Source organism: Sebastes umbrosus, chromosome 15 (genome assembly GCF_015220745.1).
Source record: "Sebastes umbrosus isolate fSebUmb1 chromosome 15, fSebUmb1.pri, whole genome shotgun sequence".
NCBI lineage: Eukaryota > Metazoa > Chordata > Actinopteri > Perciformes > Sebastidae > Sebastes > Sebastes umbrosus.
Window position 1 is genome coordinate 465,258 of NC_051283.1, and position 27,908 is coordinate 493,165.

General features: G+C 40.2%; 1 protein-coding gene and 1 long non-coding RNA gene across 3 annotated transcripts in view; both read left to right on the forward strand.

The window, feature by feature from the left end:
- The window catches only part of grin2da (glutamate receptor, ionotropic, N-methyl D-aspartate 2D, a), a 301,745-nt gene that overhangs the window by 241,206 nt on the left and 32,631 nt on the right, over window positions 1-27,908 (forward strand). For both annotated transcript variants that reach the window (XM_037794079.1, XM_037794080.1), the window contains exons 11-14: window positions 6,905-7,030; window positions 10,185-10,297; window positions 13,145-13,261; window positions 13,818-13,978. In XM_037794079.1, coding sequence (XP_037650007.1) covers window positions 6,905-7,030; window positions 10,185-10,297; window positions 13,145-13,261; window positions 13,818-13,978 — 517 coding nt within the window. The remainder of the gene's footprint in view (window positions 1-6,904; window positions 7,031-10,184; window positions 10,298-13,144; window positions 13,262-13,817; window positions 13,979-27,908) is intronic.
- LOC119502864 lies at window positions 19,854-27,109 on the forward strand. Its single transcript, XR_005210191.1, has 3 exons — window positions 19,854-20,283; window positions 22,449-22,454; window positions 27,098-27,109. It is a non-coding gene; the product is annotated as an uncharacterized LOC119502864 (long non-coding RNA).

Sequence of the window (27,908 nt, forward strand, 5' to 3'; positions counted from 1 at the left end):
GCTTCGATCAAAGTCAATGCTCCTCTAATGTTGGAGACACTCAAAATACCTCCTTTATTGACTTGTGTATTGTTGCTATTATTACTTCTCATCCTCATCTCCTCATGTCATCATCCAGAGGCGTGTTGGCTCTCCGACTGTTAGAACAGAACTGCTTTTAATAGACTCACCTTGTAAAATAAGGATCAAACAGCGGATTATTCTGTAGAACCTCTAATCTCACAGGAACAGATGTGATTCAACATGAATCTAATCAGAACAACAAAGGAGGCAGACAGTCAGACTCGGCTCACTCTGCCCTGTATCACTATCACTATCACTATCACTATCACTATCACTATCCCTATCACTATCACTATCCCTATCAACCACGGGGCTGATTAGATGTCGGGTCATAGATATCAAACATGTCAAGCCTTCAGACTATTAGAGGATCTTTAGAGAGTAACCCTAAACATATAAAAACACATTGACATCTTTAAAACTGTCAGCTGATGTGATCACACGAGAACATTTTGTCTCAGGGTAAAGCATGACGAACAGGTTTTACAAGTTCTGATAAAGTGACAGTAACTTTGAGTCCTTCACCTCTTGACAAGTGTATGTTTGTTAAGTGTTGTATTAAGTGCTGAGTGTTGCATTTAGGTTGTTTCCTGAAAACAAATAAGAGCAACTGCGGTGCCTAAAGCCCAGATAAACTAAATATGCTCATATATTCGTATAGTCAATATATGGTCACAGTCCAGCTCTACTCACACTGTTGAAGGGCATTTATATCCACGTGAACCGCTTAATCCAACTAGGACTCTGTCAGTTTTCACCACATTTTGCACTTCATACTGTATATCAGTCCAACTGCTTTACAACTGGGGGTGTCATGATTCTCCAAATCCACGATTCAATTTGACGTTTGATCTTAATTAGATTTGATTTTTTGATTTTGATTAGACTATGGAGTCTTGATGCATAAAGATCAACGGATCATTGGCTGTTATTCCCTGACAACTGTGATTTACACTTTCACACTCTTCTTTAAAAAGAGAACTGGACTCTCTTCATATTTAGAAAGTGTTTCAAAAATTAGACTACAACAGTCTACAATATATAAAGCTGCATCTTTTCAATATCTCCCACTACATAATCATTACAAAAACAAAACATAAAAAGTACATTAGGGGAGACTGGGGGTGATTGTAACATCTCAAATATCTCCAATCAGAAACGAGACAGAACACATTGCCTGTGATGAACCCTCTCTGCCTGCCAAAGGACAAACTGATGTCTCATACTTAGTAAAGTGTTTTCTGCAAAGACTCATTTTTGAGGTATAAAAGTATTTTTTTCATCTGCAGTATTTTCCTCATACAGTCTTAACCTTTAATATTTATGAATTTAAATCGGTGTAGTTTTGATTACCATTGTGTTTCTAACATTTGGAATCTTTGTCAAATGTAAGCTTCGTTGTTTAGCCAGCTGGGTGCTACGGTTGGGGTGGATTGTAACGCTGTGTTACAACAAAGATCTTCCACTGATCACATGCTTCACTCTCTCTTCCTTTGTTTGGTCATTTAAGAATGCTTTCTAGGCGTACAAACAGACGTCCCATGCTTCAAACAGGATTGGTGGCGTTTAACAAGTGAACACTCTTTCTCTGGGTAAACGCCTTTCTGCATGCTGTGCCTTGTTAGAGCTAGCAGAAAAATAACTGTACTGACGCACTTTCAAAACCAAAATCATTCAACAAGCTGCATTTCAGTGATTCCTTCAATGTCTCATGAAGTACTTGATTATATTTCCCTACGCACTTATCTTCCAGGTGTGAATTACATTCAATAATATATGCACATGATATTTGCATAATAAACACTCCAGGTGCATACTATGGCAGCAGTATGACAGAAATAGCAGGGAGGATATGTATGGAAATATTGTGGTATAACTGTCATATTAATGGGATCCATTTAAAGTCTTAATTGGTGAATACCTTGCTCTAATTACTGTCCGTAATGGCATTATGTTAATGTAAATGTAGCTGATGGCATGTCATACATTACTGTGTCCTTGTCCTGTGCTGCTTTGGTTCTCACTATAGACAGTGTCTAAACCTGCAGTCAGGTTCACAGTGTGGTCGTCCCTCTCTTTAAAGGTGAAATATGTAAGATGTAGCAGCCTGTTCCAAACAATCATTTCACCTCTACTACTGGTGCATAACCCCCCCTCAAATCAACTACTGGTGACTCACTACTGCCTCTTGAGGTCCAAGTGGTATTACAAGACAGGGGCTGGTTGATTAGCTAATTTCAGTAGATATCTCTGCAACACAATGCATAGACGTTTACACATTCTGTTGATAATGTTGGTTCAAATTTTAAACTAAAATTCTAGTCAGATAACGCACATTGCACCTTTAAAGGGACTTCTGACTTCTGTGTTACTGCTACTCTCAGCGCTCAGAGTACTAAGGTCACCAGAATCCCCAGGCCTGCTGGGAACATGTCGGCAAACAACATGAATAAGTAATACTGTCATTTTATGTAGCAAACTGCTGCTTAAATGCCCTTGAGGAAGGGCAGGTAACCCTCATTAACGCCAACGTTAACCCCATCTGCTCCAGTGGATCTGCTCGCTGTAACCAGTACAACACTGTGGTTGTACCTGGCAGCTCCCAGGTGTGTGTTAATTTTAAAGAGGGCATCATTGACAAAGATCATACTGCATGTCTCTTCTCTTGATGTTCCCTTGTTAAATATGGGTATATATATATACAGTATAGATCTGCTGTTGTCCAGAATGGATACAAAGCTGCTGGGAGTCACTGAGAGAGGGCATGGATGCAGAATAAAATCTGAATAAAACCAGAGGAAAGACGAAAGGCTGACAGCACTTTGAAAACAACACACGGCTGCTCTACACTCCTCGCCCGTCAGAGTAAGAGACAATAAATCAAATGGCACCTTCAGTATTTGCAGTGCACCATGTAATTATTTACACACTTCCACTGCCAAGCCACTTTTGTTTTAACCACAGGGATATACAGACAGTCATTTTACTGGGATGCAGAATTCTAAACAGACTCCACCTGAGGAGAAAACATGAGTAGGTACATACATGAAAAAATAAATCCAGTGCTGGGGCACAGTTAAAAAAAACAACCTTCAATTAAAGTAATAATGTGAATTAAAATAATATGACTGAAAAAAACAAGTATGTATTTACTTTCTTTATTGGTTGATGTTGTGCTGTTTAAACTCTGCTGCTGTAATCCCTGGTTAGAATAAGACTTCAGACCAAAGAACAAAATCAAATATGTTAAATTACTTGTAAATCACCTCCCTTGGGCTACACTGAACAAATGCTATGAGACAAAGAAGCTTGGCATTACACTCAAATCTCAACGTTTCACACACACATATTTGACAAGAAAAATATTTAAATCCAAAGATGCATATCAATAGCTCATAAAGTTAAGGAAAACTACAACAAAATAGGCTTCCGTGTCTTATAACATAGTTCTAATGACTGCATGATGTCATATAAAAAGAAAGCACAACTATAGTACAGTATCTTTCCTCATACATTGAACCACTTAGTGCTTTGTCACGTCTTTAGTGAATCCTCCTGAAAAGTCAGTTGTTTTTTTTAAATAAATGGCTTTTTCTTTTATTTCATCATTATTAAAGATATTGTATATATATATATATATATGTATATAAATATACATATATATATATATATTCCTTATCATTCCTCTACATATAGACATTGTATTATATTTTAAGATCTTAATATTGAGGTGCTTTTGATTCACCTTCTTATGATTGTTGAAGACATCTAATTTTAGGCATTTTTTTCTTTTTTAGAAAAAAAATGTCTCTCTCTGATGATGATTTTATGATTTAATGTTTCTACCAAAATTTGACAAAACAATTGAACATAAAACCAGAATTAAAGCTGCAAGCAGCGATGAACACGACACACCCGTACATTTCAGTGCACCCACAAGTTAGACGTTATTTCCTGTGTGGATTGAGTGGCACAGGAAATAATGTATTGCAATTTTTTTACCACTTCCTGTGTCCACTATGTGGCGCTAGAGAACACACGCTAAACATGCATTATGTTGCTCATTATCAAGTGCAGACCACACAATGTAAATTTCATGTGAATCTGATGATGTTTGTCACATAACGCTGACTTCCTGTAGCCAGTAGGTGGCGCTATGACTATGAGTCAATATTGCCATGTAGATGTCCTCAGCCCTGAACTCTCATGAAGTAGGTCAAGTTTGGAGCAAGTACAGTCGAGTTACAATAGTTTGTCTTTCAATGGCGAATCATGTAAATTCTCCGCCACGCCACGTCAACGTCGTTTCATGAAACCTCACGATTTGGACAACTTTATATCAAAAAAGTCTTTAGATTGTACTGACCAAATCTGAAATTGATCGGGTTAAATCTGTTGGAGGAGTTTGTTAAAATACAGAGCCTGGAAATAGCCAAAAATACACAAAAAAAATCACACAAATTTCAAAATGGCCGCTTCCTGTTGGGTTTAGAGCATGGCCCCAGGAGACTTTCTTTTTAAGTCTATATGTGATACATGTGCCTAACAAATTTCTTACATCTAGGTGAAACATACTGCGAGGGCTGCTTTGTTGAAATTTAGTAGGGGGCGCTATTGAGCCTCCTTGCCACACCAAAGCACAAAAACGATATCGGTTAAGACATTTTAGCACTTCTAATGAGTCTGCTGAGTTTTGTTTGTTTTTAAGCAATCTTAGCCCCTCATAAACAACTTCCTGTTTCATGGCGAACAATGCATCGCCACGGCAATAGCATTTCACAAAAATTCAAAACCTTCACCATCTGTCATCATGAAGGCCTAACCATTTTCTAGAACAAATTTGAGGTGGATTTGGTTAACCTGCTTAGAGTAGTACGCCAAAATATAGCAACTTTAACTTTCTGTTGCCACTAGGTGGCGCTATGAGTAAGATGCAAAATTGGCAAGTAGATGTCTTCAGGCCGGGACGCTCATCAAACTTTAGAAATTTGGAAAAGATCTGACCATCTGGAGTCGAGTTACAACAGTTTCCTTTGTAATGGCGAGTCATCAAAATTCTCCGGCAACATAGATCCATAAAAATGGAAGCTTTGAAATAATTTTCATCACAAAGGCCTTAAGACTGTACTGACCAAATTTGAAGTCAATTGGGTTAAATCTCTAGGAGGAGTTAGTTAAAGTATAGTGCCTGGAAATGGCAAAAAAAACTAAAATAACACATTCAATTCAAAATGGCCGACTTCCTGTTAGGTTTATGGTATACCTCCAAGAGGCTTTTTTTGTACGTCTCAACATGTTACATATACCTGCTAAATTTCATACATTTTGGTGAAACCACAATGAGGGGCTCAATTTTAGCAATTTTGTAGGGGGGCGCTATCGAGCCATTTGTCACATCCGAGCATTTTTCACCAGTCCTGATACATGTGCAAATCTGCTCAGTTTCTGAAAAAATAATAATAAGAAGAAACAAAGCAATTAGAATAGGGCTTCGCCGACCTTCGGTCAGTGCTCGGGCCCTGATAAAATGAAATGATGTGTGACACAGATAACTACACCTGTGATATCGTCCACTGTGTCAAACCTAGATGGAAATAAACCCTGCAGCCTCTCAGTCCTTGTGGCACTCAGTTTGACAGCCCAGCCTCAAAAGCATATTAACCCTGTCTGACAGTAAGTTTAATGGACAAATCCCGAGCCTCTCCACCTGCTGCCTCACTGTACTTCTCTCTGCTAGGGAGCGTCAGCAAAGAGCCTCATATGTAAACAGCGCCTGTTGCTCTTTGGTATGTCAGCAGCACACAGTCTCTTCCTGGATGTAACACTGGGAGACGAAGGTGTTGATGAGTCCACCCAGCAGCTCAGCCCGTCTCTCCGGTGCTGTTTGATTAGTGTTACACCTGCTACGGCTGCTGCCGTCAGTGTCCACAGCAAATCCCTCACTAATTTGGCAAATCTCAGAAGTATCTGCTCGTTTCCTCAGACGGCAGTCAGACTCGCACCCTTCAATAAATTTAAGTTTTAAGTTAAGTACCGTTCACAGAATCTATCTTCAACTCTCTCTGCCTCATAGGGTTTTCCTTTCACAGTATTTGTTTATCCTCACATTAATGCATGAAATAGTTTTTCATGATATGTCCCCTTTAACTATATAAATATTTTTTTTGCCATCCAAAGTGAATTGGACTGCCAAATATTTTGCATAATGACTTAGTGATTGGAATCAGTCATGTTAAGTGAACCTTTACCAGCAGGGTGCAAATGTGTGTCAACAGCCTTTGCATGCTCCTGTCTCCATTATTGTGTATGTGGTGTGTTGCAACGACTCCACGGATGTCTACGGTGTACCGAGTGGAGCGGGGGCTACTCCTGTTTCCGAATGCCCAGAACTGTACTACAACAAATTGGCTTCATATCGAGACCAGGCAAAGCTAATCAGAATATATTGACAAAATATCAGCATGCAGATGCAGCTGCCAGGTTTGGTACAAAAAACAGCGGGAGAAATAGGGTGACTACACGTACACATGACAAGGCCAAAAGCAACAAGGCGTTGGTATTGCATGCTAAATGACTAACAAATGACGAATGATGTAATGTGAATACGCTTCACACAGTAACACGGCTATTTGATAGAGCACTGTTGTTTAAACTGTAGTTTAACTCTTACCAAATGATTCTACCAAAACATTCAAATACTCTCATCTCACACAGTGTTTGGTCGACAGTCCAGCCGTGACAGACAGTCTTCCATTTGATAAAGTGCTACTTCACAGATGACAGGCGAGCTTCTGAAGCTGTATCTGATATTTGCATGTGTGTGTGTTTGTGTGTGTTGCAGAGCCCTACAGCCCGGCGGTTTGGGTGATGATGTTTGTGATGTGCCTGTCGGTGGTGGCTGTCACCGTCTTCATCTTTGAGTTCTTCAGCCCCGTGGGATACAACCGCAGCCTGCAGAGCGCCAAGAGTAAGAGACGCAGTCGCTCCGGCGTCGCCTGCCAATCAACCCGCTGCAACTGCTCATTTCACAGCATTATTACCAACTTGTCACTTCGTCAGTTATGTAAGCGAGGGGGGGCTGATTTGAGGAGGGAGTTTGCTCAAATTATGCAAAGTGTCCTGCTTTTTTTTTCACTGCACATGAGTCAAAACAATCAGTCCACACCCACGATCCGGCTTATTTATCTTTAATGAAACAAACACTGACGGCGCGGTGGTGGTTGATTTTGACATTTTTACAGTACTTGTCAGTTCATCATTTATTCCAATTGTTTACTGGCTGCTCCTCTGTGCTGCTACATTCATTTTAATAATCATTTGGAAATGTTATTCATTACTTTCTAATAAATTGACACAAGTGGAATAATGCAGAAGTGGAGTGGCAGGTTGGTGTTTGCTCTCGGTTCTAGCTTCTTTTGTGTTAAAACACCTCTGCTTCTGTCTCTGTCTCCTCATTCTTAAACACGCTGATTTTAATCTCATCATCCATTCCTCCTTATATTCTTCTAAGCGTACAAAACTTCAAACAGCAGTATATGATATGTGGTCACCTCAGTCCTGTTCTCCAGGTTGGGTGTACCAGCAGGAATCGGGATGTAGATTGTATAAGCCTGCCTTGGCCACCTATTTCAGCCGGCATTCACCTCCCCTTCCGCTATCTGCGCTATCTATTTTGCAAGGTCACCATCGCTGCATCCTGGACTTAAAGCCGCCCAAGATAATTGTGATTGGTTTAAAGAAATACAAACAAGCCAAAAACGTTTTTTTTCCCTATATGAGAATGATAATGTGTAGAACCAGACCTTTATTCAACATAATTTATATCCTAACATATTAGGATCCAAAGTGACCGAACAAAGCTCAAGCTGGCCATTCACATCCCATTTCAAAGACACACACTCTGTAATATAACGAGTTGGTGTAGTCACTGTGACGTCACCCATTAGTTTGTGGACTACAGTTTTGAAACCTCTAGTTTGGCATTTTGGCCGTCGCCATCTTGAAGACTTGAAACTAGCGATTGAGAGCATAAACTAATGTTTACTGAAGTAATAAATCAAGTTAGAATTAGGCTCATTTTCTCATAGACTCCTATACAATCAGACTATTTTTAGCAACCAGGGGAGTCACCCCCTGCTGGCTGTTAGAAAGAATGCAGGTTTAAGGCATTTCCCACTCTCTCATCTCTATATCTCTCATCCCTTCCAGTGGACCAACATGGGAACTTATTTCAGAAAAAATATGAACGGTAGTCAACGGAGAGAGACAAATATGTTTTTGTCCGATTTCTGCCTCTACTCCAGTTCAATGGAGGTGAATGCAGTTTAATTTGTGTTGTAGAAAGCATCAGAAAGACACAGTGGACAGTTTTCATTGGGACTGTTATACTGAAGAAATAGTAGATTGGTAGTTATCCACCAAATCAAACTATCTTTACAACCCATTACCACCAGTTACAGGAAGTGGGAAATGTGCTGATACTTCCTTTCATCTCTTTTGTAGCTTTCAAAGTTTTGATCACCTGTTAAGAAAAATGAAGTCAGCTATTGACTCTAATAGATTATTTTCTCCCTTCTCTTCCTTCCATCTTTGCATTGATGAACTCAGCTTCACTGCAGAAAAGTTGTTAACTCAGTAACTCTCATATTCTCTCCCTATATCCCATCTATACCTTCAGAGGATGATGACTCTCTTTCCAGCCACAAATGTTCCACCACCTTTCATCTTGAAACACCGACTAGATTTCTCCTCCTGCTTTACTTTATCTTTCATCCCCCCCCCCTTCTTTTTGATCACAGTTTAATGATTCTATATTCAACACAAGGGAGTCTACTGCCAGGTTTAATATTTGATAACTCCATATACTGTAGGTCTTTCCTTTACTCTCTCTTTAGCTCTCTCTCTCTCTCCACAGATTGGGTTTTCAACATCAGACAGTTCTTACAGTAGATCACTGTGGGCAGTTTGTCCCTGCTACCCAACATCATGATGGATATTTACTATATGGCCAAAAGTATGGGGACACCACTGTCCACAATGACAACAAAGCAAGAGCACCATAAATAAATGTTTTCCCCATTTTTGTGTGAAAGAACTTGACTGGCCTGCACAGAGCCCTGACCTCTGAGCCCTGAGCCTGAATGGCAACTGTGAGCCAGACCTTATCGCCCAACATCAGTGTTGGACCTTACTAATGCTCTTGAGGCTGAATGGGAGCAAATGTCTGCAGCCAGGCTCCAACATCATGATGGAGAACCTGAAACCAGAAGACTGGAGGTTGTTATAGTAGGAGATTCAACACATTCTTACTCCCAACTCGTCAAATTCATCCACTTGGTCAGTGCCCCTCGGCATCAGAGACCGACGCACGGGGTACCCCTCATACTCTTACGTTACTTTTGGGCAGACCAGGGACGGCGTGCAAATATATGCTTGTTACATGCATAGTGTCCTTTCAAAATAAACTTCTTCTTTTCATAGGAAGTTAGGTTTAGGCAACATCACCACTTAGTTAGGTTTAGGAAACGGTCGTTTGTGACGTTAACTTCACTGACTAGCGACTCACGTGACTCACGGAACTGACGATATACCGACGAGTCACGTGACTAAAGACTGATGTGGCAAAATAAATCTTTAGTTTCACACGGGACACTAACAGCGGTCTCCTGGTTGAAAGTCTTGTGTTTGTTTGACCCAACCACCACCCCTCCCACCCGACCTCTCTCACACTATTAATACTACGTCACTTGCTCTGACCGAAGAGTTGGTGTTAGTTGAAATCCCGGTTCACCACATACAGTTGCTAAAGGGTGCCTCCGTGCGTCATCCTCCGATGCCGAGGGGCGCTGACCAAACGGCGGTATTTGATGAGTTGGGAGTGAGAACGGGTTGGCAGATCAATGTCCATGATTTTGGGATGTTAACCAAAAACATAGTTATAACTTGGGTGTTCACATACTTTTAGTCATGTAGTGATTTTTATTTGTATTGTAATTTAAATGTAGCACGATATGTTCTCATTCTAACTTTAGATCGGATGCTACCTAGCCTCACATCCATCAGCTCATGTGTGTTGAAGTGTTCTTAATATCCTAAAAACTGGATTTCTGTCTCTGTCTCAGAGTCCGGTGGATCTAAGTTCACCATAGGGAAGTCTGTCTGGCTGCTGTGGGCGCTGGTCTTCAACAACTCTGTGCCTGTGGAGAATCCCAGAGGAACCACCAGCAAGATCATGGTGATCACTCAAACAGACTCACTGACTGAGTAGTTGATTGACTCACTGATCGCTTGACTTAGAAGGCATTGATTTGATGATGTGCAGGTGAAATTAAGTAGTTTTAGATGTCTAAGTTACATATAACCTTTGTTTCAGAAGCAATTAAATTAGTATATTTTCTCCATTTGGAAGATCTACCTCACTTTTAGCCATTAGGGCAACTTTCAAACGTCATAGTCCGTTTGGCTCGTCTGAATCAGAGTGAAATTTATACTTTTGGATTGTTTTCTATTTAGTTTGGTCACAGTGCACAAATTAAAGTAGACTAAATTTGAAAAATATATATAATTTGTTGTCTTTTTCATCTCGAGAGCTGCCACTTCTACTCAGGGAATTGCAGCCTTTGAAATATTGCTGACTGTCCACACGAATCCCGTCTCCTCCAGTTCATCTAGAATGACTTTATAAATGTCACTATTTTTGTGGACTTTATTTATCATATTCTGTATGGACCCTTTGGCCCAGATGTCAAGCAAACATCGTGCATCTGCAGAAGTCCAGGTCCGTCCTCTACCACTCATGTTAACCTGTCGTTTACCTGTGTCCATCTCAATAAATGCCCGCACAGGAAGCCTGCGCTTTGGTTCGCTTCCTGCAATTGGGTCGGATTATGGTCTCACGGTAATTGAATCGCGAGACCACCTCTCGCAAGCGGCCTCGGTCCGGTTGTTTTGGTCCACACCAGAATACAATTACTGTTTTCATAACCGCCCAAACAAACCGCACCAGAGTTTGATTAAAACAGACTAAATTATGGTTTGTGAAAGTGTCTTTAAATGCTGTTAAATGTAACCTAGATGTCTAAAAACATCCACTTTTCAACTATTTTTTGCCCAGAAACTCACCACATCATTGCTTACTGGGCAACAGTAGTCCACTAAGTTTAGTAAATTTAATTATTTTAGGGGTTAATTGATTGATTGAAAAGTTTATTGACAGGATAAAATGTAATACAATACTTTATCTTGATGTTATCATTTCTGGTGTTTTTCCCCCTCAAAATAGCACATCCCTAATTTGCATTATTATCAAGAGTTTTATGAGCCGGTGCAATCAGTTTGAGAGTGTTCATTCACTTGTATCACCGCGGTGGTCTTTTCGATACCTGCTGTTACTCTCAGTCCCAGCGACATAAAAAGAGAAATCAGTTGAAGGCTCGTCCCCTCTGCTGCAGAGCAAAGAGCCACAGGAGGCTGAAAACTGGAGGTGTCTTTACTTCTGACTGTCTGCACGAGTGCTTCTCACAACAACCCCAAATCATCTCAAGAGCTCATTAGCTGCTCAATAGGCTTTACAGAAGGAGGTCGGAGGAGACATCGTTAGTTCTTTTTCTGTGGAAATGTTGTCGTCTTTAGTTAAACTGTTGGTTTTGCTTTACGGCACCTCGCAGGTACAACAAACAAAAGGTTTGATGGACTTTCATTCAACTATAAAAGATTTTTAAAAATACACAAGAGACAAAATTCAAGTGTGATCCATTTTCCTTTTTGAAATATCATATCAGACAACTGCAACAAGCAACAAAAAAAGATCACAAGATGAATTTAATCTTTAATGAAGGCTTGTTCTCAAAATTACTTCCATTTATTTGTTAATTTTTCATACCTGCATAAGCCTGTTCAGGGTCATCAGTGTCTCTCCCAGCATGCACGCTCATTGATAATTGACAACCATGTAATATTGATTTCATACATTAAAGTTTAATAGGTTTTACATCGGCCCCAGGGTCATGAAACTCACCAGAGAGTCATCGTAAGCGAGGAGTCCGTCCTTCAACCCTCCCGTTAGGACGAATCCTCCTTCTGAAGCGATCTTGAGCAAAAACACTTAATCCCCATTCACTAAGATTACTTCTTTTTAAATTATGCCCCAATTGCCAGAGCTGAGGGTGTACATTTTTCATCTTATTCATTAAGAAAATTATGCAAATGAACTTTTGGCATAAACACAGAGTACTGTGGAAGCAAATAGCTCCGTTCATCAGCGACTGCAAGTGAAAATTTAGTGCTAAGACTAATCCACTTCTCTCACTTGATCCTGGCTGAATGTCAACAGTGCAGCATTTTGCAGCGATAAAAGCAGCACTTCTGTACAGCTAAAAGTATTTAGGCCATGTCCTTTCACCACCGCTCACAGGATCTTTTATATGTACTCGATAATTTGGGTCAGCTGGTGTTAACAAGTTGTAGATATTGTACTTAAGAGGCAATATTACAAGGCAAAAATACTCCATTATAGGTAAATGTCTTGTTCTCAAGGGTGCAGGTGTATTTTAAGCAAATCTTTTGCAGCAAACTAACAAATAAGTATAGCTGTCAGAAAATAAAAAAGTTCCATATTTCCCTCATAATTGTTGTGGAGTAGAAGTATAAAGTCACATAAAAGGTAAATACACATACAATCAAACTACAAGTACCTCAAATGTGTACTTAAATACAGTACTTGAGTAAATGCACTCTGTATTTCATTATTCATTTATATGATTGTGACAGACATAATAAGATATAATAATGTCAGGAAGGGGGCTTGAGAACGAGATGACTTCCTGTCGATGAGTCTACAACCTGTCACCTTATCATTATGATAAATTTGGACAAATGGTGAAGTTGCGGTGACATTTTTTTGGAGGCTGAAGTGTCACGCTGACAAATACGACTCTACCCTCCAGGCGAGACAGAGCATCAGCTGCAAGTATTAGCAATGAAATGCCAAGAAGTGGAAACAGTGTCACTGAAATCTTAAAATACTTCCACACCTGTCAGACTCAGCCCCCGTTGATCTTACTCCACCGCTCTCCTCCCTCAGGTGCTGGTGTGGGCCTTCTTCGCTGTCATCTTCCTGGCCTCCTACACTGCCAACCTGGCTGCCTTCATGATCCAGGAGGAGTACATCGACACGGTGTCAGGGCTGTCGGATAAGAAGGTACGCTCTGCGAGGGATGGATGGATGGGGTGACTGATGGATGGATGCATGAACAGATGGATGCCCAGATGGACTGATGCATGAAGAGATGAGCAAGAACTTAAACTTAGCGAGGATTCAGAAGGACGTGCATCATTTCATCATGTAATGTTCATTTTTAAAAGTAAACAGATGAGAGGAGAACATTACAAACATGAGATCATCCTACATCCCACAGCTTGAGTTAACAGAAAGAAGTGAAATACTCCTTCAAGATGTTCCCTCTCTGTTGCCTCCTCTTCTTTTATTTCTCAGTGCAGTTTCAGCAGAACCCACAAAACCCTATCCTGCTGCTCTGACACTTTAAAACCTCATCTCTTTTATCAGCCTCCCCCCTCAGCTCTTCACAAAAGTGTAGCAGAGAGGCCGTTCTTTCAAAGTGATAACTTTGAATCTTTGCAGCAGTTCACCCTGCAGCAGGGATCAGCTCCCCTCCACCTCTTTTCGGCTACCCCTCTTTAACTTCCTTCTTTCCTTCTATCGCTTTAATCTTCGTCGACCTCTTCTTCTCGTCCAGTTCCAGCAGCCGACGGAGCAGTACCCGCCGCTGCGTTTCGGAACGGTGCCAAATGGCAGCACAGAGGAGAACATCCGCTCCAACTATCCCAACATGCACCAGTACATGATCCGCAACAACCAGAAGGGGGTGGAGGAGGCCCTTGAAAACCTCAAAACTGGGTAAGGCATGAAACAGAGATGGTATGGGGGGGGTAATGAGTCACGGAATGGTTTGATGAGGATAACAATACTGTGAATTATCAGCCCGTCCTTTTCTTTGTGCTAGTTTCCATCATATTCCGCCTAAATCTGCAGAGCTTGTAACTTTGCATTGACTCGTAGTTTTCTCCGTTGGGCGTAGCGTAGCAAAGACGGTGAAATGTTAACCCTTAACCTAAGTGTGCTCAGTTTGACATTGAACACAGTGCCGTGATGACAGCCTTCCTGATTTCTTCACAGCCGATAGGATAAAAGCCAGATTTAAAAAAAAGCGTCTGTCCTGCAGTGGATTGACTTTTGAAAACTAGAGCCAATGAAAATGTGGGACATTGTATCAATATGTGGGACATGGGACAAAAGATAAAAATGCAGTGCAGTCCCTCGTAAAGTGGGACACCTGGTCACCCTAGTCACGTAATGTTACTATATCACGTACGTAACATAGCCTACTTAACTATCAAACAAACATACCGGTAGTTATTTTAACCCAAACCTCAGCAAGTTGTTTCTTGTCAAAGAAATGTGAAAAGACAGTGTATGCATGTAACAAGAGGAAATCGACACGTGCAAAAACAGGTGGTAGAACAGTACCGAGCACAGTTAGAACTGTGGGGCCACTGATCAAGCTGCCGTATTTGACCAGTTGAGAGTGAGAATGTGATAGTATTTCACTTTGTTGCACTTTAGCCTGCTGTACAATAGCATAGAGAGAATAGAAATGTTTATTATTTAAGTTAGATAGACATTATATCAAACATGTAGACAACCTCTCAGCCTTGGTAACGTGTCCCACATTGTCCCACACAAACATACTCTTTGTTCCACATTTGGTTTGTCGGGATCTAGTCACCCTATGCATGACGTAAAATAAGTCGACGTTTTGGTTTCACGTGGGACACAAACAGCTGTCTCCTGGGTGATAGTCCTGTGTTTGTGGACTTAACCGTCCATCCCGAACTCCTCCTTACGCAGACTTTATTGCTCTTTATACTACGTAACCTGACTTTCTCCTTTATTCTCACCATAACTACGGCCACGTCATAGCTTGACGCGTGGGGCCACTGACCAAGCTGCCGTATTTGACGGGCTGGAAACAGAGTACTTTAGAATCAGGAAGGGAAACAGCAGAACAGAGCTGAGAGGAGTAAAAGAAATCAGACGCTGACTGGAAGTAATCAGGCTGTATCAGGAACTTGTTATCAAGAATAAACTTCTACTGTCATCCACTTTAGTTTAAAAAAAACTCTTTCTGCTACACTCCTCCTGTAATCCAGGAGTCAAAGCTGCACATTTGTACCAACAGATAGCACCCTTCCTCTGCTGCTCTTTATATATTTTTTATTTTTATCTGGAGGCTGCCGTCGTCCCCGCCTCGTTTCAATTACAGGACCTTTTTGTCTTTCTCAACCTGTTGGCGCATTGATCTTCCTCGCCTCAGGAGCCCCAGCTAACTGTTGTAACCTGTGCAACCCCATCAGGATCACGGCTACTGAACGAGGCGCGAGAAGTGGAGGAAAAAAAAGAAGAACTTTTAAATAATACATGCTGGCAGCAACTGCAGTGCAGGGGGAAAATCCCGCCATCTCAGCACCGGCTGCCACTCAGGCGCCTCTTGTCTTCAACGAGGGGGGTTTATTATCCGCCTGTGGGGCCACAAAGTACACAAAGCACTTGCCATAAAATATACACTTGCTCATCGTCTTTGAGACGGGGGGGGGGGGGGGAGGGGGGGGGATGTTAGTTGATGCAGATGAGGGTTCAAATGTTTAATGGGAAAAACACATACTTTGGCATTCAGACAAGCAGCGGCCGCAGTCCTCAGCAGATTTGACGTACCGTGTTATTAAAACTCCCATGATGCATTCCTTTTTATCATCCTTACTCATCTGCCATCAGTTTCTATCTCTCTTCAGTCTCTTTACAGTAGCATCTCTCTCATCATTCACTGTTTATCTCTCTTTCCTTATCTCTGCTTCTCGCTCTGACATTATTTACGGAGGAAACATTAGTTTATGCTGTCAAAGCAAAGCACGATGAAGATTCCTCTTTAACATCACCTCTCCATCTCTGTCTCGCCTTGTCTCGTCTCCTAACTCCTTTCTCTCCCTAATCCCTTTCTGTCTTCTCTCTGGCCTTTTCCTCCTCCCTCATTAACTCCTTGCTCATAGCTCATCAACTCCTTTTGCTTCTGCTTCGCTACCTTCCCTCCTCCCTCCTCCCTCCTTCCTCCTCCTTCCTCTCTCCTCCCTCCTCCCTCCAATTATTATCTCTAACCCTCCCTTTTCTCTCCTTTTCCTGTCACCTACCTCCTTCCCTGCTGCACCATCTACCCTCCCCTCCACCTCTCTTCAATCTCCCATCCTTCAGCACATTCGCCATCTCCTCCTCCTTCTCTCTTTCTGGGAAGACTTGGGTTGTACAGTGCAGCTTCCCCAGTGTGAATTTAAATGAATGTGAAGTAGAAGAGCAGGTGTAGTTACAAATCCATCATCAGATCCTAAGATATACTGCATCAGTCTGAGCTGAGCCGTTACATTCAATCCATTATTTCATGATAAAGTGTTTTAGCTCTCACTTTCCTCAACAGGCCTTTATTGCTTCTTCTCCTGTGAGGGATTTCAGCGGATGCTACTAATTGTATTGTTTTCTTCATTGTATTTTTCTTCTATTTCTTATTTTTCAATTAGTTAGTTAATTGCTGTTGGAAATGTCAGAAGATAGTAGGAAAAGTGCAAATCACTATTTATGATTTATTTATATATTTTTCAACCCAATCTCATGGGAAGGCATATAAATAGTACAACATATTAAGGACATTCCACTTGTCATGATAACGCTTAACGTTGTGAAAAAACTTTTCGCGTGTCATTTATCACCACAGCGTTACCTTGAAAAAGACATGGTTATGTTTAGGCAACAAAACCACTGAAGTTTAGGAAAAACATCATGGTTGGGCTTAAAATAAGTATTTTATCTAATTAAAATACAAACGTAAACCATTTAACATGAGTACGGAAAACACGTCACTAATGTCACTAATGTCACTAATGACACTAACACCACTAATGTAACTAATGTCACTAACATCACTAATGTCACTAACATCAATAATGTCAATAATGTCACTAACATCACTAATGTAACTAATGTCACTAACATCACTAATGTCACTAACATCACTAATGTAACTAATGTCACTAACATCACTAATGTCACTAACATCACTAATGTAACTAATGTCACTAACATCACTAATGTAACTAATGTCACTAACATCACTAATGTAACTAATGTCACTAACATCACTAATGTCACTAACATCACTGATGTCACTAATGTATCTAACGTCACTAACGTCACTAACATCACTAATATCACTAATGTCACTAACATCACTAATGTCACTAATGTAACTAACGTCACTAATGTCACTCATGTCACTAACATCACTAATGTCACTAATGTAACTGATGTCACTAACATCAATAATATCACTAATGTAACTAACATCACTAATGTCACTAATGTCACTAACATCACTAATGTCACTAACACCACTAATGTCACTAATGTCACCAATGTAAATAATGTCACTAATGTAACTAATGTCACTTATGTCACTAATGTAACTAATGTCACTTATGTCACTAATGTTACTTATGTCACTAAGGTCACTAATGTAGCTAATGTCACTAATGTCACTAATGTAACTAACGTCACTAATGTCACTAAGGTCACTAATGTCACTAATGTCACTAACACCACTAATGTCACTAATGTCACCAATGTCACTAACGTCAATAAGGTTACTAATGTCACAAACATCATTAATGTCACTAAAGTCACTAATGTAATTAACATCACTAACGTCACTAATGTCATTAACATCACTAATGTCACTAATGTAACTAACGTCACAAACGTCACTAATGTCACTAATGTAACTAATGTTACTTATGTCACTAAGGTCACTAATGTAACTAATGTCACTAAGGTCACTAACGTCACTAAGGTCACTAATGTAACTAAGGTCACTAACGTCACTAAGGTCACTAATGTCACCAACAGCACTAATGTCACTAAGGTCACTAATGTCACTAACATCACTAATGTAACTAATGTAACTAACATCACTACACTAACATCACTAATGTCACTAATGTAACTAATGTCACTAATGTCACTAATGTAACTAATGTCACTTATGTCACTAATGTTACTTATGTCACTAAGGTCACTAATGTAACTAATGTCACTTATGTAACTAACGTCACTAATGTCACTAATGTAACTAACGTCACTAATGTCACTAATGTCTCTAATGTAACTAATGTAACTAATGTCACTAATGTCACTAATGTAACTAATGTCACTTATGTCACTAAGGTCACTAATGTAACTAATGTCACTTATGTAACTAACGTCACTAACGTCACTAATGTCACTAATGTCACTAATGTAACTAATGTTACTTATGTCACTAAGGTCACTAACGTAACTAATGTCACTAATGTCACTAAGGTCACTAAGGTCACTAACGTCACTAAGGTCACTAATGTAACTGAGGTCACTAAGGTCACTAATGTCACTAAAGTCACTAATGTAATTAACATCACTAACGTCACTAATGTCATTAACATCACTAATGTCACTAATGTAACTAACGTCACAAACGTCACTAATGTCACTAATGTAACTAATGTTACTTATGTCACTAAGGTCACTAATGTAACTAATGTCACTAAGGTCACTAACGTCACTAAGGTCACTAATGTAACTAACGTCACTAACGTCACTAAGGTCACTAATGTCACTAACATCACTAATGTCACTAAGGTCACTAACATCACTAATGTCACTAACATCACTAATGTAACTAATGCAACTAACATCACTACACTAACATCACTAATGTCACTAATGTAACTAATGTCACTAATGTCACAAATGTAACTAATGTCACTTATGTCACTAATGTTACTTATGTCACTAAGGTCACTAATATAACTAATGTCACTTATGTAACTAACGTCACTAATGTCACTAATGTAACTAACGTCACTAACGTCAATAATGTCACTAATGTAATTAACATCACTAAGGTCACTAATGTCACTAACGTCACTAATGTAACTAACGTCACTAATGTCACTAAGTTCACTAATGTCACTAACGTCACTAACGTCAATAACGTCAATAATGTCACTAATGTAATTAACATCACTAAGGTCACTAATGTCACTAATGTCACTAATGTAACTAACGTCACTAATGTCACTAATGTTACTTATGTCACTAAGGTCACTAATGTCACTAATGTCACTAAGGTCACTAATGTCACTAACGTCACTAACGTCACTAACGTCACCAACGTCACTAATGTCACTAATGTAATTAACATCACTAAGGTCACCAATGTCACTAACGTCACTAAGGTCACTAATGTAACTAATGTCACTAATGTCACTAACGTCACTAATGTCACTAATATAACTAACGTTACTTAAAAAATAACTCAACAACACTTTGGGACCCAGACACCCGTCTCCTTGTCTCGACCTCCCCTCCCGCCTCCCATTAGCATTTTACATCACTAGCTGTGAGCATAGCATATTCACACGGATGTGTTTGCATTGCAGTCAATACAGACTCAAAAAAAGCCACAAAGGTGTTGATATTGTATGTAAAATGTCACTAACGTCACTAAGGTCATTTATGTCACTAAGGTCACTAATGTAACTAATGTCACTAATGTCACTAATGTAACTAACGTCACTAATGTCACTAAGGTCACTAATGTCACTAATGTCACTAACACCACTAATGTCACTTGTAAGCGCCATTTACTAGTGCCAAGTTTATGTTTATTGTTTTGATAATATTATTTGCTGAAGTTCAGTGAGAAATATATTTCAGTTAAATGTGAGAGAATATTATGACTATATATGGTGATTCCTTCCTGTATGTTTACCACTGTGAATTTGAGTTTAGTCCTGTGAGGCTTCCGTACACACGTGACTTAGGGACAGGAAGTTAACTTTTATTGTGAAATGACTTTTATTGTGAAAAGGTTCAGTTAAATAAATGAGTTACCGGCGGAGCAACACGGTTGTTTTATCGTTGCCGTTGGCGTTGCCGTTGGCGTTGCTACCGGGCCGACTCAACGCGTAAAACATTGTGATGTCGTCCTTGAAGTGTGGTTAATGACAGAAAGTAAGTTAAGACGAAGATAGAAGTATGAAGACTAAAGATAGCCACTACATTAAGTAAAACAACCAGCTCACGAGGAGCAGGCCATGACGACAAAAGAACTGAACAGAACGGAATAAACTACGGTTTCAGATAAGTGCCCAAAGTTATAAGAAGACATAATGAAACTATCTGAAGACAGCATGGCCAAAGATATGCTGCAGAAATGTCCCGAAAATGAATAAACATATGATACTCAACTTCTAAAGAAAATGAGACAGCAAGGACGTTTTGGTCTTAAGAAGATGACATTCGTGAAGAAAGCCAGGTGTGCTTTGTGTCATAGACCATTTCTCATGAACACTTGTTGAGCTAGAAGTTGTGTAAACAGCTAAGATGGCGGACGACGACAGACAGAATTCGACGTCGAGAGCCCAGAGCTGCAGCGGCAGGTCTGGGCACAAGAGGGCACCAAAATACACCGAAAGAGGTTTGGAAGATCGACTGACCAGGCATATAAATGCAAGGAGATCTAAACTGTCACAGTTAACATCAAAAACAAATAAGATTAATGGACTAATGAAAGATAATGAGAGTCCAGAAATTGTTGATGAACATTTGTATGAATGCTCAAAAATACTAAAGGAGTTTATTGATGCAAATGAGGATGTACTGTTGCTGTTACCTGAAGAAGAAAAGGATGCTGACCAAAGGTTTTGGTACAAGCCAAAAGAAGAACAATTCAGTAATTACATGAATGAAATTGAAAAATGGATTTCTACAACGAGGGAGCAACATCAAGAGGATGTGAATCCAGATGATAGTGTATCTGTAACTGATACACCAGCAAAAAAGAAATCTGGTTCATATGTTGCACGAAGCACAGTTACCAGCAGCTCATCAAGATCATCCAGAGTCTCCTCCATATCATCTGTACGACATAAGGAACAAGCAGAACGTGCCGCTTTACTTGCACGTGCAGCATCCCTGAAACAGAGACAAGCATTAGACATCGAAGAATGCAAGTTAAAGGCAAAAAGGGAACAGCTTGATATCGACACAGCTATTGCTGCCTCTACAGCCAAAATAAAGGCATTGGAAAATTGTGAGTATGAGAGCTGTAACGGTGATGTAATTGTTCACCGTGACGCAAGCTTCGTGGTCAATCAACAGCTAAGCAGCCAAGAGCCAGAAATACGTTATGAACATAACGAGCAGTCAAAGGCAAATGACTATCAAGTGAAACAAGAAGATGACATACAGCAAAATGATTACAATGGAAATACAATCAACCTGTGTGAAGTGATGTTGAAACAAAATGACATCACTGAGATGTTAGTTAAACAACAGAGACTGTCACATCTGCCCCAAAGAGATGTTCCTGTTTTCAGTGGTGATCCACTTGAGTTTAGATCATTCTTAAGGGCTTTTGACCATACTATTCATGACAAAGCTGATAGTGATGGTGACAGGTTATATTACCTTGAACAGTTTACTAGAGGTGAACCCAGAGACTTGGTCAGAAGTTGTCAGCACATGAGTCCTCATCAAGGCTACATTGAGGCAAGGAAATTGCTGACATATCACTATGGTAACGAACTGAAAATTGCATCTGCATACATAAACAGGGCCCTCAACTGGCCGCAAATTAAACCAGATGACGCGAAGGCTCTTCATAGTTACTCCCTGTTTCTCACAGGTTGTAACAATGCAATGAAAGACATTGACCAGCTTCAAGACATGGAGAATCCTACTAACATCAGAGTCATTGTCTCTAAGCTACCATACAAAATGAGAGAAATGTGGAGAGTTTCTGCCTTCGACATTCAAGAGAAAAGTGGAAAAAGAGCAAAGTTTCCAGATTTGGTCAGATTCATAAACAGGCAAGCTAAAATAGCTGCAGATCCTGTGTTTGGGGACATAAAGAGTGCTGAAGATAAGGGAAAACCTTATGCAAATGTGAGAATGAATCAAGCACCTAGGCCAAAGGGGACTGCATTTGCCACAAGTGTAGCACCAGCATCAAATGAAAGTTCATCTGAAAACAGTAAAGATTTCTCGTGTTACACCAGTAATGCCTTCCAGAAGCCATGTGTATACTGTGAAAAACAACATGCCTTGGCAGAATGCCACAAAATCAGAAACCAGCCTTACAAGGAAAGACTACAGTTTCTCAAAGCACAGGGTCTATGCTTTGCATGTTTGACACCAGGACATTTGAGTAAAGACTGTAAGAAAAGAGCTACATGTGAGCACTGCTCTAAGAGACATCCAAGCATGCTTCATTTCACAAGGGAAGATAAGGAAGCATTTGAGAGCAGACAGAAAAGCACCACTGACAGTACTACGACTAATGAATCAACACACATTTCAGGTGGAATTTGTGGAGCCACCGGGGCCGGAAAGGACAGTCGTGTTCTGTCAATTGTGCCAGTGTGTGTCAAGTTAAAGAAAAGCAACAAGATAATTGAGACCTATGCATTCATGGATAATGGAAGCCAAGCCACATTCTGCTCTGAGAAGCTGATGAGACAGCTTGAGACTGAAGGCAAGAAAACGCAAATTCTGCTTCGCACAATGGGTCAGGAAAAGTTAGAGTCAAGCTACCATCTTTCAGGATTAGAGGTGTGTGGTTTGAAAGAGAACATTTATGTTGACTTACCTGACATTTACACCCACAAAGACATTCCAGTGTCCAAAGACAACATTCCAATGCAGGAAGATTTGGAACAGTGGCCACACCTTCAGAGAATCGAGCTGCCACACATAGATGCAGACATTGGACTGTTGATAGGATGTGATGTTTACAAGGCTATGGAGCCATGGGAGGTCATTCACAGTGAGGATGACGGTCCATATGCAGTTCGCACAATCCTAGGATGGGTCATCAACGGTCCTCTCAGGAGAGATGATTGTACTACGCCACCTGAAAGTGGACTAAGTGTTTCTGTAAATCGCATCTCTATTGCAAGGGTAGAAGACATGCTGATGCAACAATTCAACCACGATTTTCCAGAAAAGGCAAGTGAAGAAAAACAGGAAATGTCACAAGAAGACATTCAGTTTATGGACTCTGTTAATGAAACAGTTAAAGTGGTTGATGGACACTACAGTATACGTCTTCCTTTAAGAAACAAGGCTGTCAAAATGCCTAACAACCGCAGTGTAGTTGTGCAGAGAACAGAAAACCTGAAAAGGAAACTTACCAAAAACAAGGAGTTTCACAGAGAATATCAAAGCTTCATGTCTGACCTGTTGATTAAAGGTTACGCAGTTCCAGTACCAAATGAAGAGACTGTGTCTGAAGATGAGAGAGTTTGGTACATACCTCATCATGGGGTGTACCACCCCCAAAAACGGAAGCTCCGCGTAGTTTTTGACTGTGCAGTAACATATCAAGGCAAGTCATTAAATGGAGAACTTTTGCAAGGTCCAGATTTAACAAACTCAGTTGTTGGAGTGTTGACACGATTCAGACATGACCACATTGCCTTAATGTCAGACATAGAGGCTATGTATCACCAAGTGAGAGTACCACCAGAGGACAGTGACCTTCTGCGTTTCCTATGGTGGCCGAATGGAGACTTGAACGAACCTCTGCAAGAATACAAGATGGTTGTGCACTTGTTTGGGGCGACTTCCTCCCCCAGCTGTGCCAGCTTTGCACTGAGGAGGACAGCTGAAGATGCTAAAGACAAAATGACACCTGCTGCAGTTAAAGCAGTTCTGAACAATTTTTATGTAGATGATTGTCTACAGTCAGTATCAGATGAAACCCAAGCGTGTGCTATGGTCAAGGACTTAACAGCACTGTGTGAGAGTGGAGGATTCCATTTAACAAAGTGGATGAGCAATAGCAGAGCCGTCCTTGCCACTATACCTGAAACAGAAAGGGCAAAGGAGGTTAAGGATTTGGATCTCAGTCATGATGTGTTACCTGATGAAAGAGTCTTAGGAGTAAACTGGTGCACAGAGTTAGATGTATTCAAGATCAGGATAAATGCAAAACATACGCCACAGACAAGACGTGGTATCCTCTCATTTGTGAGTGCTATATATGATCCATTAGGATTTCTGTCACCAGTCATCCTTCCAGCAAAAATGATCCTGCAGGAGCTATGTGGCAGGAAAGTCTCCTGGGATGAGGATATCCCTGCTGAATTGGCTCAAAGGTCACAAAGGTGGCTTTCTGACCTCACAAAGCTTCATGGTTTCACTGTGGATAGATGCCTGAAACCAACTGGATTTGGAAAAATCACATCAGCACAGTTGCATCACTTCGCTGATGCGAGTGAAAAAGGCTACGGAGTTGTTACCTACCTTCGCATAACAAATGGAAAAGGAGAAACTCACTGTTCATTCATCATCAGCAAGTTGAGAGTGTCACCGCTGAAACAAACAACGATTCCGAGGCTGGAATTAACAGCAGCTGCAGTTGCTGTAAAAATGGACCGGCTCATGAGAAAGGAGCTGCAAATGCCGCTGGAAGAATCAGTGCTTTGGTCTGATAGTACTACTGTGTTAAGGTACATTGCCAATGAAAATGTCAGGTACAAAACATTTGTAGCAAACAGAGTGTCACTCATCAGAGACAATACTAAACCAAGTCAGTGGATGTATGTTAATTCAGAGTTGAATCCCGCTGATCATACATCACGAGGAATGAATGCAGACACATTCACAAGATGTCAAACCTGGATTGCTGGGCCACAGTTTTTGACAAAGGACAAGGAACACTGGCCAGTTTCACCAGACATGAGAGAAATACACACAGATGATGTTGAAGTTAAAGGAGCAATGTGTGTGAATGCCACAGATGTGCATGAAAACCCACTTAACAAGCTGATTTGTCACTATTCAGAGTGGCACTGTCTAAAAAAGGCAGTTTCCTGGATGATGAGATTCAAACAACTGCTTCATAAGCTGAGCACACATCGTAAGTTTCTCATCTCACAGGCAAGTGACACTTGGAGTCATGAGAAGAAAACTGAGATGGTTACAAGCAAAATGCACAAGTTCAGATCAACCATGAAGGGATCTCTGCTCACTGCTGAAGATGTTGCAATGGGAGAAATTGAGATTATCAAGTTTTGTCAAAGTCAAGGCTTTGGTGATGAGCTTATTTCTCTTCAGAAAGGTGACAAGCTTAAAGGGAGCAGTCACATAGTCAAGCTTGATCCTGTTCTTCAAAATGGGATTTTAAGAGTTGGAGGGAGGTTGCATCAGTCTGCATTGCCAGAAGATGCTAAGCATCCTGTGATTCTTCCTAAAGGTCATCATGTTTCCACTTTGATTCTCAGACATATTCACCAAGAAACAGGACATGGTGGAAGGAATTATACACTATCCAGACTGAGAGAGAGATTCTGGATTCCACAAGCAGACTCTGCCATTAGGAAAATACTGTCTAAGTGTGTCACATGCAAAAAGATCTCAGCAAAACCTGGTGAACAGAGAATGGCAAATCTGCCACAAGATCGTTTTGATACCTGACAAGCCCCCATTCACTAATGTGGGAATAGACTTTTTTGGACCCTTTGAGGTCAAGCGTGGGCGGAGTAGAGTCAAGAGGTATGGTGTATTGTTCACATGTCTTACTGTTAGAGCAATTCACATAGAAGTTGCCCATTCACTCGACACTGACTCATGCATAAATGCATTTAGGAGATTTATTGCTAGGAGAGGCCAAGTGTCTGTTATGAGATCAGATAATGGCACAAACCTGGTGGGAGCAGAGAAAGAAATGCGTGAAGCAATTAAAGGTTGGAATCAATCAAAAATCTCAGACATGCTCATCCAGAAAGGCATTACCTGGATATTCAACCCACCAGCAGGTTCACATTTTGGTGGCGTTTGGGAGAGGCAGATACGATCTGTAAGGAAAATTCTTAACCAGACTATGAAACAGCAGCCCCTCGACGATGAATGCCTCCAGACATTGTTATGTGAAGTTGAGGCAATTATCAATAGCAGGCCAATAACAAGAGTCTCAAATGATCCAGATGATCTAGAAGCGCTGACACCAAACCACATACTTCTTCTTAAAAGACAACCAGTGCTACCACCTGGAGTATTTCAAAAGGAAGATCTGTATGTCAAGAGGAGGTGGAAACAGGTGCAGTACCTGTCTGACATCTTTTGGAAGCGTTGGACAAAGGAGTACTTGCCGCTTTTGCAAGAAAGACAGAAGTGGTTAGTACCCAGGAGAAATCTGAAACCAGGAGATGTCGTCCTCATAGTTGATGACAGTGCACCAAGAAGCTCCTGGTTGATGGCAAAAGTTGAAAGGACAATATCTGATTCAAACGGACTTGTCAGACGTGTTTTTGTGAAAACTAAAACGAGTCTTTTGGAAAGGCCAACAGATAAGTTATGTCTGTTGCTTGAAATGGATGACCAAGTGTAGATGTTCATATTTCATGTATGATATACTTGTGCTTGAAACGTGAGGTTTATGCTACATACTGCATTTGAGTAAATTTTGTATTCAAACTAAATGTGTATTTGAAATGTACTGTTTAGGAGATGAATATAAGTTCATGTTTAAATAAGTCAGTCATATAAATCCTGAGTTTTAAGTTACATGACGCTTTAATGTGTTAATGTGTAATTGTTATGCCTCAGCAGTAACAATTAGGGGCCGGAATGTAAGCGCCATTTACTAATGCCAAGTTTATGTTTATTGTTTTGATAATATTATTTGCTGAAGTTCAGTGAGAAATATATTTCAGTTAAATGTGAGAGAATATTATGACTATATATGATGATTCCTTCCTGTATGTTTACCACTGTGAATTTGAGTTTAGTCCTGTGAGGCTTCCGTACACACGTGACTTAGGGACAGGAAGTTAACTTTTATTGTGAAATGACTTTTATTGTGAAAAGGTTCAGTTAAATAAATGAGTTACCGGCGGAGCAACACGGTTGTTTTATCGTTGCCGTTGGCGTTGCTACCGGGCCGACTCAACGCGTAAAACATTGTAATGTCGTCCTTGAAGTGTGGTTAATGACAGAAAGTAAGTTAAGACGAAGATAGAAGTATGAAGACTAAAGATAGCCACTACATCACTAATGTAACTAACGTCACTAATGTAACTAATGTCACTAATGTCACTAAGGTCACTAACGTCACTAATGTAACTAATGTCACCAATGTCACTAACGTCAATAAGGTTACTAATGTCACAAACATCATTAATGTCACTAAAGTCACTAATGTAATTAACATCACTAACGTCACTAATGTCATTAACATCACTAATGTCACTAATGTAACTAACGTCACAAACGTCACTAATGTCACTAATGTAACTAATGTTACTTATGTCACTAAGGTCACTAATGTAACTAATGTCACTAAGGTCACTAACGTCACTAAGGTCACTAATGTAACTAAGGTCACTAACGTCACTAAGGTCACTAATGTCACTAACATCACTAATGTAACTAACGTAACTAACATCACTACACTAACATCACTAATGTCACTAATGTAACTAACGTCACTAATGTCACTAATGTCACCAATGTCACTAACGTCAATAAGGTTACTAATGTCACAAACATCATTAATGTCACTAAAGTCACTAATGTAATTAACATCACTAACGTCACTAATGTCATTAACATCACTAATGTCACTAATGTAACTAACGTCACAAACGTCACTAATGTCACTAATGTAACTAATGTTACTTATGTC